This window comes from Nematostella vectensis, chromosome 6 (assembly GCF_932526225.1).
Source record: "Nematostella vectensis chromosome 6, jaNemVect1.1, whole genome shotgun sequence".
Lineage (NCBI taxonomy): Eukaryota > Metazoa > Cnidaria > Anthozoa > Actiniaria > Edwardsiidae > Nematostella > Nematostella vectensis.
The window spans coordinates 8,229,074-8,243,943 of NC_064039.1; the positions used below are offsets into that span (position 1 = coordinate 8,229,074).

Consider the following 14,870-nt stretch of genomic DNA (forward strand, 5'->3'; position numbering starts at 1 on the left):
TACAATAAGATTATCCCTCCCACCCTCACAAATGCTGGTTGGCCTTAGCTTTTATTCCCATCCTTCCCACTCACAAATGCTGGTAGGCGTTAGCTTTAATCCGCATTCCTCCCCTCACAAATACTGGTTGGCGTTAAATTTAATTCCCATCCCTACTCCCATCCCTCCTCCTCACAAATTCTGGTTGGCGTTAGCTTTAATTCCCATCCCTCCACCTCACAAATGCTGGTTGGCGTTAGCTTTAATTCCCATCCCTCCACCTCACAAATGCTGGCTGGCGTTAGCTTTAATTCCCATCCCTCCCACTCACAAATGCTGGTTGGCGTTAGCTTAAATCCCCATTCCTCCACCTCACAAATGCTGATTGGCGTTAGCTGTAATCCCCATCCCTCCCACTCACAAATGCTGGTTGGCGTTAGCTTTAATTCCCATTCCTCCACCTCACAAATGCTGGTTGATCTTAGCTTTAATTTCCATCCCTCCACCTCACAAATGCTGGTTGGTCTTAGCTTTAATTCCCATCCCCCAACCCCACAAATGTTGGTTGGCGTTAGCTTTAATTCCCATCCCTCCTCCTCACAAATGCTGGTTGGCGTTTATTTTAATTCCCACCCCTCCCCCTCACAAATGCCTGTTGGCGTTAGCTTTAATCCCCATCCCTCCACCTCACAAATGCTGGTTGGTCTTAGCTTTAATTCCCATCCCTCAACCCCACAAATGTTGGTTGGCGTTAGCTTTAATTCCCATCCCTCCTCCTGACAAATGGTGGTTGGCGTTAATTTTAATTCCCACCCCTCCCACTCACAAATGCTGGTTGGCGTTAGCTTTTATCCCCATCCATCCCTCTCACAAATGCTGGTTGGCATGTCTTTTGCTCCAGGTAAATAATCAACACAATAAGACACCTGCGTCATGCTGTGTTGGGTGCATAAAATGAGATTCTTGTTCCTTTGGCAAAATTCTTTGGTAAAATTGTATCGCATATTGAAAATTTGTATTACAAATAAATCTTAACACAAATTTATTGTGAAGAGCAAGAATAGTTTTATCACAATTATCACACTAGTCATATCACAACTCACATTTTTATTTTGATGATTTTGCTAGCACACTTGTAAGACAATAGAGGGTTATCTAGAATATTGAAAAACTTTTTTAATAGAAAATAAATTAGAAAACACAATGTAAAAGTGATCGGTGAAAAGTGATCATCATTTATTTTATGGCTTGTCGTATTTCCGTTCACCACAAATAATAATCAAAATTGTGTTAAGAGCAATTTACCAGCGCAATTATTTTCAAACCGTTACGTGTTATATCTTGAACTCTGATTGTCTACTCGGTAAAATGTCGAACTCTTGATTGACTCTAGTCAAGCTCTTTCAGATCTCAATTGAACAATGAAAGCTTTGGTTAATAAAAGATTTAGCTAAATCAGTCTTCGTATTCGACTCAATTGAAGCATGGTTGATAAAAGCTTCAACTGGATCGGTCTGGACTGCTGTCAATCCCCCCAAAAAATACAGTAATGTCTCTCTATACTTTAATCCACACCAAATCTTCACATAAATATCGATTCAAATACAACTTTCCCTTCTACAAACATCCCTTTTTTTAATAAATCATTTTTTTTCTTTCGTGCGAAAAAAAAAGTCAAAACAAAAACATCTATCAATTATTAGTTTTGAATTTTTCTTCAGACATGTTGACTTTAAAGAAGCATGAGAACCGACCAGCTGATGCAAAAATCAACATCCTTTTTTAATTTTAATTTCGTTATCAAACATAGCATACTGTGTCACCATAGAATTAAACCGGCGGTGTCAGAGCAATCAGCGACCGAGACCATGATTACTAGTAATGGGGCTGTTTTAATGAGAAAAATAGCATTTGATTCATATTGCAAAATTTACATTCTCGAGCTACGATTGAACGGCGAAGCACCCGAAAAACAAACATACAATCAAAGGCAGTATGTTATCTAAACCCCGCCTAGAGATAGCCGCGTTTAGGTCATCTCTAGAGCTCGTGTGGTGAACATCGCCATGAACGACTTATCGTTATCTAATCAAAGCGAATTCGTCAGCGATTGCCCTGGATTTTTAGTGGAACGCTGGCCATACGGTTTGCATGAACGCAGTATGTTTATCGCCACTAGTGTATTGAACATACCATTTGGTCTCATGGCGATTGCTGGGAATGCTCTCATACTCTGCGCTATCTTTCGTAACATCTCCTTACATCAGCCATCTTACATGCTCCTCTGCAGCTTGGTACTTAGCGATTTTTGTGTTGGGTTTCTAGTACAGCCGATGTACGGTTTATGGAAAGTCTTTGAAATCCGAAGAAACTTTCAAGTGTACTGCCACCTAGGGACGATCTTCAGCGCTTTGTCTATAGCCCTCTCTGGCGTCTCGTTCTTGAATATCTTGCTCGTCACGTTAGACAGGTTTCTAGCGCTGTTCCTCCATCTTCGCTACAACTCGATGGTAACCATGCACAGAACGAGACTTGCGATTTTTGTCATATGGGTCGTCGGTGCGACAAACTCGGCCATTCAATTTATCGACAGAAAGTTCTACTTTATGTCTAGTTGTGCCATCATATTTCTGAGCATACCAATAACACTTGTTTGCTACTATCAGATATTCCGTGTGATCAAACGACTGAAAAAACAAGTGTCAGTGGCACCGCAGAAAAATACCATGGAAAATAATAATAATAATAGTAATAATAATAATAATACCATGGCGCACTACAAGAAGTCTGTCGTCAGTGTTTTCTATATTTACGGACTGTTTTTCTTGTGCTATTTGCCTTACACCTGCACCATGGTCTACATGCTGGTCTATACTCGTGGAGTACGGACCGATATGACTTATCACGTGTCTGGTACTATAGTTCTCCTTAATTCATCTCTGAACCCGATCATTTATTGCTGGAAGATAAGAGAGTTAAGGCAGGCCGTAAAACGCATTATCCCAGTGTTTAACTGAACAAGATAGCAAGTGAATATGCCCTAGCATAAACCAAAAACATTGTTATTGCAAACGGCAAATGTCTATTGGCAAATGGCTACGACCATAAAGCATAATGGGATTCTACCAAATGCATTTCACAATCCATAAAATCAAGGCCATCAATGTTTCTCTGACATTGGGGTAGTAATGTATCACTATTATTCTTAGGAATAGTTAGCACGTATAATCCACCTTTCGGTCCCTGCCATTGCCGTCTACAATGACAAGTTCCTTTTTTCATTAGGTGTATTAGGTGTATAGGTCACTGGGCATGCTGAAAACATTGGAAATCCCATCATACTCGGAGCAAAAATTGTCAAACTATAAAAAAAACCTTTTTGTAAAAATGTCTACTGTTTCTTCTAGAAGCCCCTGTGGATTTTAGAGATTGCAGCTGCTATAACCAGTTTATGAATATAAATAAAAGTGTAAAAAAAACCTCAAACGAAAAGTGAAACATCCGTTCCTCTTCATGCTGTAATTTATCTAGATTGCTGCTAAACTGTACAAGAAAATCAAATCACAGTAGAATATCATTATCTCAGGAATAAAGCTAATACCTGCCTAATTGAGCTATATGCTTGAAGCATTAAATAACAGTCAGAACTAAAGCAACGTATAACACTTTAGGGTTTTGAAAAACTTAGTATTTAGTAATTAGTAACTTAGTAATGGTAAGAAATAAGAATATTATCACAACCAACATCAGTGAAATATCTCTCTGGGATTTTTCAAACAGTTTGTTACTCCGTTCGGTCGGATATCATCCATATGTTTCTAAATGTTTTACAAAACAACACAAGCTGATGCCTTTCAATATCTATATTTTCTTGTCCACCTCCTAGAAAGACCTGAACTGTGCATTAGAAGAATATTATCACAACCAACATCAGTGAAATATCTCTCTGGGATTTTTCAAACAGTTTGTTACTCCGTTCGGTCGGATATCATCCATATGTTTCTAAATGTTTTACAAAACAACACAAGCTGATGCCTTTCAATATCTATATTTTCTTGTCCACCTCCTAGAAAGACCTGAACTGTGCATTCCTGAAAGTTCCATACCCTCACCCATAAGATTTGTATCATTCTTAGATTCTCAATCGAAATCGTGCAAACAAGACGGAGCTCCTTCCGTCAGAATTCAATAGAAACGCTTTAATTTGAAAGAAAACAGGTTTTTGGGACTACATCCGCTTGAACACCGTACCACTGAAAGCTAACGACGACATATCGAAGACAATATGTCCAAATTATCGTGTAAACTTCCCCATGCACCCAACCATGCGCAAAACTCAAAGTGAGCGTGCGAGTCCTAATGGGTATTTTACTGCAAATTTGCAGGGAACGTTCAGAGTGTACCCCCTACCAAGTGACCCCAGTATGCCCCTCCCGCCGAGACATCTCCGCAACCTTCCACCCAGTGAGCCAGTCGACTGTATCATCCGCGTCTACGTGATTAGGGTAAGTCATCACGTACATCTATTCCAAAAATAATAAGGCATTGACATGGTACAGTATCAGGTACTGCATTATCCTCGTCTTCGTGATAAGAGTAAGTCATAAACACCTATTCCAAGAATGACAAGGTCAATAATGCATTGATATAGTGAAATATTAGCGACATCTCAGGACAGAAACGTTGTCATTTTTTATCTGTAGGCCCTCGACTTGCAGCCTCAGGATTCCAATGGTCTGGTAAGGAATGCTGAAGAAACATTGCGATTACAATTTATCGAAGAAGCCCCAGACGTATTAACTAACGTTTTATCAAATTTCTTTCTTTACAGGCTGACCCATATCTGGTCGTGTCGCTTGGAAAAACACGAATCAAGGACAGAGACAACTACATAGCAAACAACCTCAACCCAGTGTTCGGCAAGTGAGTAAATTAACATCCTTCTGGCAGAGTTTTACCTTACATGATACAATTTGACTTTGTCCTGGTGAGAAATGTTCCCCCGAACGAAAAGACATGACGCCATGTTTTTTTTTCTATCATCGTTATTTGAGGAGAAGTTCGGATTTAATTAGCCGTGGCCAATGCTATATAAGAATAAAGACTGAGACAATGTTTGACCGATAAGACAAGGGCCTTTAAACTTGCCACTGTTACCTGAAGCTTCCATAGAATTCCTTTTACAAAATTCTCCCACATAATGAAAACAAGTACTAAAGTATTGAAGGTATCCCTGTGACCTAGGGGGACGTGTCCAAACCGAAAACTGGCAAGGTCTCCGAGAATATATATAAAAAAATAAAATAAAAAAATAAACGTGTGTTTGATGGAACTAGAAAGAAGATGATAAAGGAAAACCAAAATAGAGGCACAAAATGCGGCAACGTTTCGGACTTGTATTTCAGTCCTTCATCAGGGCGACTTCTGTTTTGCTTTTTCTTTATCATCTTCATGTTTACAATAGACCAAGGCTTCCCATAGGATCCAAAGAACAGAGCTGTTTGCTCTTATCTTCATTTTTTTGCTGAAAAATTTTAGAGTTAGAGCGAAATGTATTCCACAACCTAGAAATATAAACGAACACAAATGAGTTGGTGAATTCTTCAAATGACTTTGACCGTCAGGATGTTTGAGATGAATGCGACTATTCCAATCATCAAAGACCTCAAAATCAGCCTGATGGACTACGACCTGGTCAGCAGAGATGACCTCATCGGCGAGACTGTGGTCGATCTTGAAAACAGATTCCTGACCAGATACCGAGCGTGCTGCGGCCTCCCACAGACGTACTGCACGTGAGTATTCATATCTGACCAAGTCTAAGCAGGAACTCTAGGTAAAACCCTGGCGTAAGGACAGAATATGTATTTTTGCTGGAAAAGACTATAGCTTCAACACCATCGCATTTTACGACATGACATCAGCAATGTGACCCTCCAGAAGAAGACGTATCCACCATGGATACATACGAATGCCAAACATACACACCTAGCGCGCGGGATTTCATTCACAGGATTCTTTTTGTGCTCCTTCCGTGCTTTTACTTGTGTAACTAAAATACACATAAGAAAACAATGTCAACCAAGCCAAGCCTGAAAGGTTGGTCTGATGGGTTTGCTCACATCACCTACCTTCTCTTGGCAATAGATCTGGCATCAACCAGTGGAGAGACTCGCAGACCCCGCGTCAGATACTAGACTTGTTCTGCGAGTCTCAAGGAAAAGGGAGGCCGCAATACTTGGGCAACATGAAGCTAGTGCTGGACAACAGAGTCTACACACTTCAAGAATTCGGTATGTCACGGCAAACTACCAAGATCTCTTGAGAAAGATTTGTACTCCGTGAGATCTAATCAGCATCCGTAACAGGAGTTTTTGCAATTAAATCATCCTGGTTTGATCCAGCTTTATTTTTATCGTATACGTTTTTGCGCTCCGTCAATTGACCTAAGCTTAATTTTGCAGCAGAAATGTGTCGTGCATCCAAAGCGACATTGTAACCTTTGTATTTTTAATTTTATTTTGCACAGTATAAATTATCGCAACCAATAACCTTTGAAGAGTTACCTACCATTAAAAACTAGATAAAACTAATGAGATATCCTAGAACCTCGACCTAGAATAACGAACAACCTGTAAATCAATGCTAAAATTGCTTGAGTTCTCTATAGAGGAAGGCATGATACATCATCCCCACCTCGGTGCTCCTGAACAGCGGTTAGCCCTTCACGTGCTCAACTCAATGCCTGTGGTGCCTGAACACGTGGAAACGAGATCTCTCTACAACTCACTACAGCCAAACATTGAACAGGTACAGTGCGCAGATCTCTCTACAACTCACTACAGCCAAACATTGAACAGGTACAGTGCGCAAATCTCTGTACAACTCACTACAGCCAAACATTGAACAGGTGCGCAGATCTCTCTACAACTCACTACAGCCAAACATTGAACAGATACAGTGCGCAAATCTCTGTACAACCCACTACAGCCAAGCATTGAACAGGTTGAATGCGAAAAAGATGTAGCTTCATCCTTGGTATAAGAGGCTTCTATAATTTTATCGGGGTGCAATTAAAGAGAAAAAGACAGTGCAAACGACCTTATGCTGCCATCTTACTCCAAAAAGACCAATAAAAGCACCGATTGAGTGAAAAACTGTTAACCCAGTGGAATTAAAGTATTTTTTTACTTAAGAAATAAGTGTGCATTCTCATAGATCAAGCTTTTTGTTTGTAGGGCAAGCTTCAAATGTGGGTTGATATCTTTCCCAAGCATCTCGGAACACCCGGAGCGCCATTCAACATCTCGCCAAGAAAACCGGCAGAGTAAGTTTATTTAGTTTGATTTAATTAAACATGACCATTTCAATTCCAATAACTTGGGCCAAACCGTGTCTCAGATACGAACTGCGGGTAATCATCTGGAACACTAGTGACGTAATCTTGGAAGAGACGTCAATCACAGGCGAAAAGATGAGCGACATTTATGTCAAAGGGTAAGTCGACGCATTTCGATTCAGCTATAATTGGGATGACTTGCACGTTTAAACTTATTACTATGGCTTTTTTCAGCTGGCTTGCAGGTGCTGACGACCCCCAGAAGACCGATGTACATTACAGGTTTGGCTTTTCAAAACGTTCTTGTAAGAAGACCAGTTTCTGGATGAACTATTTTGATCATTGCCTATGCAATGATGGTTTGTATTTTTTGAGTTCGTCCAGCTCCTCTACCAAGGATATATTGCGTCCGCCGCCTCTGTAGATATAGTAAACGAGTTTCGTTGTATTTTAGATCACTAGATGGGGAAGGTAACTTCAACTGGAGGTTCATTTTCCCCTTCATGTACTTGCCAGCAGAGAAAATCATGGTGGTCAAGAAGAAGGTATGATTTTGATAATGAATAACGAATCCACGAGAGGACACGGCAATATTAGGACAAATGGCGGCAGCGATTTTTTGATATGTGAATTAAGATGATTGGCTTGTTTTGTAAATGCTTTCTGCAGCCGTTGGATTGCGGAGATAATGGTGACAACGATGATTGTTGGTATGTCGATGATGGCAGTGATGATGTTGATAACGATGATCCAATAATGTTAATGATGATAAAATTGATATAATGAATATTAAGATGTTGACCACCTTAACGAGGATAGCGTCAATTACATTTGAATATTGTTATTAAAAGTTTTTATTATCATGATGTCACAAGGTCCACTTCTGGAGTCTGGATGAGACCGAGGAGAGAGTGCCCTTGAGGTTGATCATCCAGATTTGGGACAACGACCAGTTCTCACCGGACGACTTTTTGGGTAAGAAACGTTTCTTGTCGCATCCGTCACGGCGAATATTCTTTCTCGCACACTACATCAAACTTTAAACATCATGTGATATCCCTGCGACAGAAATCGCGAAGTTGCATCACGTTTAAGTTGGCGACAGGTGAGACAAAAATGTGTGTCAACCGGATGGATCGATAGCATTCTCGTTTCCACAGCCCACTGACCTCATTCCGCTGGCACAAGGTTGCGTGGGCTTATGGACATTATCGTGTCTTGATCGTCAAGTTAAACTCAAAAGATAGAAAAAAGGCAGAATGATAAGGACAAGGGTGTATTAAACCATAGGTAGCACAACGAGGTATTATAAGATCATTACCAATAAGATGGCAAATGAAAAAAATTCTTTACCAAAAACAGGTCAGCTTGAATTAACTCTTAACCGAATGCCAAAGCCAGCAAAGAGCGCCCGCAAGTGTAACCTTGGTCAGCTGCCCCACCTTCAGAGCAAGAAGGCGAGTAGCGACGTGGAGCTCGTGTCTCTTTTCGAACAGAAGCGTGTTTACGGCTGGTGGCCATGTGTCAGCGAGGAAAGCGCAGTCGAGGATGAGATGCAACTCACGGTATGCACTTCATTCTGAATATAATTTGATAACATGAGCAGTATTCATGGTAAGCATAGAATGTATAGACGTCATTTCGACAGTTTATATTTTTAGCAGTATTCACGGTTAGCAGATAATCAATACTGAATGTTTAATAATGTTTGAGTATATAACCCATCTCTCAGTGTAATCAGTATTCAAATAGTCCTGCTCATAATGCGACTGTGTGCGCATTATTAGCTGCTCATCCAAAATAGCCCAGTGTTGATTCTTGTGGTCACTTCGTTAACAGGGTAAAGTAGAGATGGCGCTGGAGCTACTGACTCGAGAAGAGGCCGAAGCCAAACCCGCTGGACGGGGAAGGGAAGAGCCGAATCAGAACCCGACGCTAGAAGAACCGAAGTAAGTTTTCGAGTGAAGAGCTCTACCCCCGGTGTAAAAATTTGTGTATTGTTGGTTGCATCACAAGCTTCATTTTATTTTTTTGGTAGAACAAAAAACAGGACTAAATAGTTGGGGGTCCTCTGGGAATAGTCCTTACACCGGGGTAAAGCCGAGAGACGAACGAATGTAAGAAACTCGCAAAAAAACATGAAAAATATTAAAGAAAGTGCTAAATTTTCGATAACTTTTCGTTATCTAAGTACACCATTATCTGAGTTACTCACTTTAAAATAACCCCCCCCCAGTCGTCCCGCTACCTCGTTCCGCTGGTTCACCTCGCCGCTAAAGACTCTTCGTTACATCATCTGGCGTAACTACAAATGGTGGATCGTAGGGCTACTGATCACCCTTCTCATAGTGGCTGCTGTGCTTGTATTCTTGTACGCTATGCCGGTAAGTCCACCTGTCAATCAATGGCAACTAATTCGCCCCGCCCCCTTACGCCAGTAAGTCCACCTGTCAATCAACAGCAGCTAATTCGCCCCGCCCCCTTACGCCAGTAAGTCCGACTGTCAACCAATGGCATCTAATGTGTCACGCCCCCTTATGATAGCTAGCAAGATTTTTAGAAGCAACACAACAAAGTGAAAGAGAAAGATAGCAACGCTTACTGGGGTTAGGAAGTCTGCGCTCCTACATTCCAATATATCTCGCCCTAAATACGTTTTAGCCATTATGCCTTTATGTACATTTCGGCAACTTTAAAACAATGATACAACGATTCCGAGGTTCCAACTCTCTTCTACTCTTTTTTTTCCCATAGGGCTACACGGTAAAGAAGATGTTCAATGTCTAGCATTATTGGATTTGTGACCAAGAATAGAGTAATAACTACATCCCGCCAGATTGCGATTTAGTGCACGTGTTATCAGCTACTATAAAAGGACGAGTCAGTGAACCTTCCCTAAGAATCAAATGTTAGTACTAGTACAATAGTGCTTCAACAGCTAGCTATCATGACTAGTGGTTCTTTATGAAAATCGTTTCATCAAAGTGCGCCAGTAATAGCTTTAACCAGTTGTATGGTAGTCAGTAATGTGGTAAACCATGAAATAGAGAGAATAAAATGGCAATATTGCTCTACTGCTATCAATATAATCAATCAACAAAAAGATATTGACAATTAGGGTGGTTTCAAGGTCTTTAGATGTTTAACTCCAAGTATACCAAAGTATATCCAATTAATTTATTTTCGTAAAAGTGCATGAATGTTATTTTTGTTGTATTGCTGGGAAATATAACCACGTATAACAAGCCCGAAAGGCATCCTCTTTTGCGTGCATCACATTCCTATAGTCTGGTTGAACTAAGAGACAAGTTGCCTCCTATATATTTCAGTGATGGCTAGACTCGGAAGCATTTAGAACGTTGCGTGCGTCCAAGTTTAGCCAGACTTTTAGGATTGATCATGTAACGGTCTCGTTGCTATGAAAGCTGTCCTGGTGGACCTTGACTCAGCGACGATCACATTATATGAGACGATAATATACATGTTATATACAGATATAGTCATAATGGAAGTTTGAGTGTTTCATAGAGATCACTTTTTGTAGGAATTTTCGGAGATGGGGTGGGGGGAAGGTTGTCGACTGATTTTACGACGGCTACTTGATCAAAGCCAATCGTTATGATCATTGTGTGGTGCATTTATTTCGTCGTTTATTCTAGATAAAGGTTTTGGGGGAAAATTAATGGCATTGTATAAAACATGCATGATAATTATTCGTGATGAAAATCAATTAAAATTGATTTGTCTGTACTTTGGTTTGTAGTAATCTTGTCAATGTTTGTCTAGATTTAGTATATTATAGTATATTTAAATTAAAACCATGGAAATGTGTATCTAGGATGATTAGGATAAGTAGGAATTAAATACCTAGGACTAAACGAAGGCCATCCGCTATAAAAGGGAAAGCTCCTCCCACCCCCGGGCTCAAATTTGCAATTATAATCAGAACACTGCCAAGCTAGCAGTCACAAATGATAAGCCTCCTGTAAAATTCGTTATCTCTGAGCCTCAGTCGGTTGGAATAAAACTCTTTTTGCACGGATAACAAGACAGTTGTGAAGTAGAGATTGATAAGTTAGTGATTTGCTGTCCACTCACGTATTCGGTGCAAAATTGACTTTTCCTCTTATACATATTTAAGGTATCAGTTAAAGGTACCTTAATCACGCTTTAAAGCGCCACTCTCAAGCCCAATTTGGCAGACAGTGTTTAGTTGTGAACGAGCTGTCAAGAGAGGTGGCACCGTCTCAACTTGTCAGGAACAAACGCAAAAATGTGATTAACCCCACGAAGAAAAGTGAATGGAACATGGACTGACGATACAATTATGGTAAAATAACGGTGTCGCGGATTTCTTCATTTAATTTGAAGGTTTGGCCGGTTTTTTACCTAATTTTTTGTGCAAGCAAGGCTGAGGTATGCGCAAACAGCTTGTCTCCTGGATCACTCATAGCTATAATCAGTTCATTTTTAATTTATTGAAAAGAAATTGAAAATTAACTAGACAACACACTGACTGCAAATTTCGACCTGCTTAGAGAGTTTTTGAAATAGAAAAAGTAAGAGACACTAGCACAAAACTATTAGAAAGCAATACGAAAAAGCCAGTTCAGAGTGTCTTCTTAAAAGAAAAGACACGGGGAGACTGGTTCGAATCGATCGAATCGGACCAAATAGTAGGGTGGCTTAGCGCTAAAAAAATGGCAGTTTTGTGCACTTTTTAGTAGAAGCACCAAACTTGGCACATATGTCCCTTAGGTCAAGCAAATAACTTTTTCAGGGGGGTGCCAAAAATCTGAGACTCAGGGGGGAGGGAGGTACAATTTTGTCATTTGCAAAAAAATAGTAATTTCTCTATCAGTAATGAATAAGAGAAACTCAAAATAGCTAAATGATACTTAGTACATGTTTATATAGTGTAACGATCTGTTTTTTTTAGATTTTATTTTCATTTTCCCTAGAAAAAATGACATTTAAAAAAACGAACCAAAAATTACACTACCCTCCCCCCCTGGGGATACAGCTTAGTAACAAGCAGCACCTAATTGTAGGACTGGATCAAGTCATACACCTGTACCAAATATCAAGGTTATTTAACACGTTTATGGACAAAAACGACAAGAAAAAATCAAAATAGGCCTCTAGAGTGAGAACAAGAAGTGAACCATATACCCACATAATTTATGGTGACAGTGCTTTTAGTATGGATTTGAACAACAAAATATATCTTGATTAGACCATTTCCTCTACCGAAAATATGACTCAAAGACGTAAACTGACGAAAACAAAAGTATACAGAATACAATCTTGTGCATGTCTGCCTGGTCACAGTGTCTGTGCGATTTGCATTCTAGATTCATAATCTTATTTCGCTGTAGTTGAAACATAATTTTAGATGCTCTTTTTCTGGTGAAATGGTCTAATCAGGATTTTGTTGTTTAAAAACACACTAAAAGCACTCTCACCATGAAATGTGAGTATATTCTTCACTTCTGGTCAGCAATCTCACTTCTGGTTCTCACTCTAGAGGCCTGTCGGTTTTTTCTTGTCATTTCTTGTGCATAAACTTGTTCAATGACCTTGAAATTTGCTACAGGTGTTTACTCGATCCAGTCCTACAATAAGATGCTGCTTGTTACCAAGCTGCATCCCTAGGGGGGGAGGGTAGTGTAATTTTTGGTTCGTTTTTAAAATGTCATTTTTTCTGTTCATGTAATAACTATCATTTAGCTGTTTTGGGTTTCTCTAATTGCATTACTGATAGAGAAATCACTGTTTTTTTAAATGACAAAATTGCCCCTCCCTCCCCCCCTGAGTCTCAGATTTTTGGCACCCCCCTGAAAAAGTTATTTGCTTGACCTAAGGGACATATGTGCCAAGTTTGGTGCTTCTACTAAAAAGTGCACAAAAAAGGTGCTAAGCCACCCTACTAAAAGAGCGATTTTTCAGAAGAGTTTGTAATGGCGGTCTTGCAGAAAAATCCTACAAAGCCGTTTTCTAGATATGGAAAAACCAACCACATTCATGTGTTGCACACTTATTGTTTTACCTTTCGACCGCGTTTTGTTATGAATACGGATAGATTTACTTCGCTCAGTAGAACAATATTGATTTGAATTTTACGGCATAAAAATTGAAACGGCACTTTTACCGATGCATTTTATACTCGGATTCGGAATTCGCCGGTAAACATTTACAGTATTTAAGTGAAGGAATGACTCAGAAAATCGCTCCGTAGAAATACATTTTGCGCCAATTCATCCCAAATTGCCCCCTATACGAGGTACAATAAAGTCCTCACGTGTGGCAATGAATGATTTCACCATATCTTTTAAAGCTGTTTTGTAGAAAGGTTACAGTCAAACTCTCTTCTGTGAAATCGCTCTTTTGGTCCGAAAGAGCCCAGTCCCTCACGGCATTTCTTAAACTCTGAACTGGCTTATTAGACAACCTCAGTTGGCATATGCTTGTCATGTTATAGATACATAGGTGACAAGTTTATTGAGAGAAAACATTAAATATCAAAATATAATATGCACACTGGGTTTCAACAAAAGTTTAAATAGATAGCTATGAAAAAAAAACAGTCCTAAATAGATTCTAGAATCAAGCTGCTGATGGAACTGTGGTCACGTGACAAGTTTTTTTAGTTAGCAGGTTAATGCATCGATTGATAAAATTCTTATTATCAAACGTGACAGAATATTTGTCTGTCATACAATTTGGTGTTAACTAGACATTTCAATCATTAAAAAGCCCTCTGACGGGTTATCCCCACGCAACGTATTTTAGTGACCTGACTGATCATTTTTGCAGCCGCAACATTGCATTTGAGTTTTTCTTTGATGCCTTTCCCCAGACTGACACGCCATAGTCCATAATGGGTTGAATTAACGCATTATAGAAACATATACTTGCTGAGGGGGACAATAACTTTTTGCATCTCTTAAGGAGTACTGGCCGCATGTACTAAGTCTTTTCTTGTAATTATGGTCGCCAATATGCGAAAACATGCTTGTTTAGAATGTATGCACAGCGTTTTTAATCGACAGGACATTAATCACCATAATTTGAGGGTGCACCGTATAAAGTGACCGAAATTAATCTAGCCAAATGGAAGACAACAACAGGAAGCTTCAAGCGTCACTGTACTACCATAGCTTCCCTTTTAAATCGTTTTTTTTTTTTCTTTACAAGTCTGTTCTGAGCACAGTTTCTCTCGTTTATTCTATATTTTCTCACTCTTGCACGAACTGTTCACATGGAAACCTAGGAGGGCTGGAAGTATTAAAAACAAGTGATAAAAAAACTAAACAATGCGCATTTATGCATGAATTTGGGGTGACAAGCCTCGCAGTCTTAAAGTTTGGTTGAGTCTGCTGTAAGTGCGTCCTCGTGAAGAAAACAGTAAAAGTAAGTTGGTATACCTTGCATTCTGTTGCTTCTCTAGTAGAAGAAACCCTCTATATTAATGCTATAATCAGTCTTTTATCTAGTAGATGAAATTCCGGGCAGGCATTCAAAGGGGCCTTTGTCATTTTAATGAATCTTT

At 39.6% G+C, this 14,870-nt stretch overlaps 3 protein-coding genes across 9 annotated transcripts in view; all 3 read left to right on the forward strand.

Annotated features, from left to right (window-relative positions):
- The window catches only part of LOC5508341 (myoferlin), a 34,944-nt gene extending 23,876 nt beyond the window's left edge, over positions 1-11,068 (forward strand). For 6 of the 7 annotated variants that reach the window (XM_048728882.1, XM_048728884.1, XM_048728883.1 and 3 more), the window contains 15 exons: positions 4,365-4,484; positions 4,683-4,718; positions 4,811-4,902; positions 5,604-5,774; positions 6,127-6,272; positions 6,650-6,789; positions 7,218-7,306; positions 7,381-7,476; positions 7,553-7,600; positions 7,773-7,863; positions 8,194-8,293; positions 8,681-8,883; positions 9,158-9,267; positions 9,555-9,702; positions 10,073-11,068. In XM_048728882.1, coding sequence (XP_048584839.1) covers positions 4,365-4,484; positions 4,683-4,718; positions 4,811-4,902; positions 5,604-5,774; positions 6,127-6,272; positions 6,650-6,789; positions 7,218-7,306; positions 7,381-7,476; positions 7,553-7,600; positions 7,773-7,863; positions 8,194-8,293; positions 8,681-8,883; positions 9,158-9,267; positions 9,555-9,702; positions 10,073-10,105 — 1,623 coding nt within the window. In that variant the 3' untranslated portion in view covers positions 10,106-11,068. Of the gene's footprint in view, positions 1-4,364; positions 4,485-4,682; positions 4,719-4,810; positions 4,903-5,603; positions 5,775-6,126; positions 6,273-6,649; positions 6,840-7,217; positions 7,307-7,380; positions 7,477-7,552; positions 7,601-7,772; positions 7,864-8,193; positions 8,294-8,680; positions 8,884-9,157; positions 9,268-9,554; positions 9,703-10,072 lie in introns of those variants that run through there. The other variant, XR_007311894.1, reaches the window with a different exon arrangement.
- On the forward strand, positions 9-3,481 carry LOC5508322 (histamine H2 receptor). The gene has a single exon (XM_032377109.2). It carries the CDS (start codon positions 2,046-2,048, stop codon positions 2,994-2,996), a length of 951 nt encoding a protein of 316 aa, XP_032233000.2. The 5' UTR covers positions 9-2,045; the 3' UTR covers positions 2,997-3,481.
- A 3,323-nt stretch (positions 11,069-14,391) lies between the features above and the next one.
- The window catches only part of LOC5508345 (myoferlin), a 40,892-nt gene continuing 40,413 nt past the window's right edge, over positions 14,392-14,870 (forward strand). Inside the window, exon 1 of the mRNA XM_048729633.1 lies at positions 14,392-14,731. The gene's annotated coding sequence lies outside the window, so the exon portion shown is untranslated. The remainder of the gene's footprint in view (positions 14,732-14,870) is intronic.

Excerpts from the sequence above, each read along its gene's own strand:
- LOC5508322 (XM_032377109.2), top strand. The coding sequence starts at position 2,046 with ATGAACGACTTATCGTTATCTAATCAAAGCGAATTCGTCAGCGATTGC.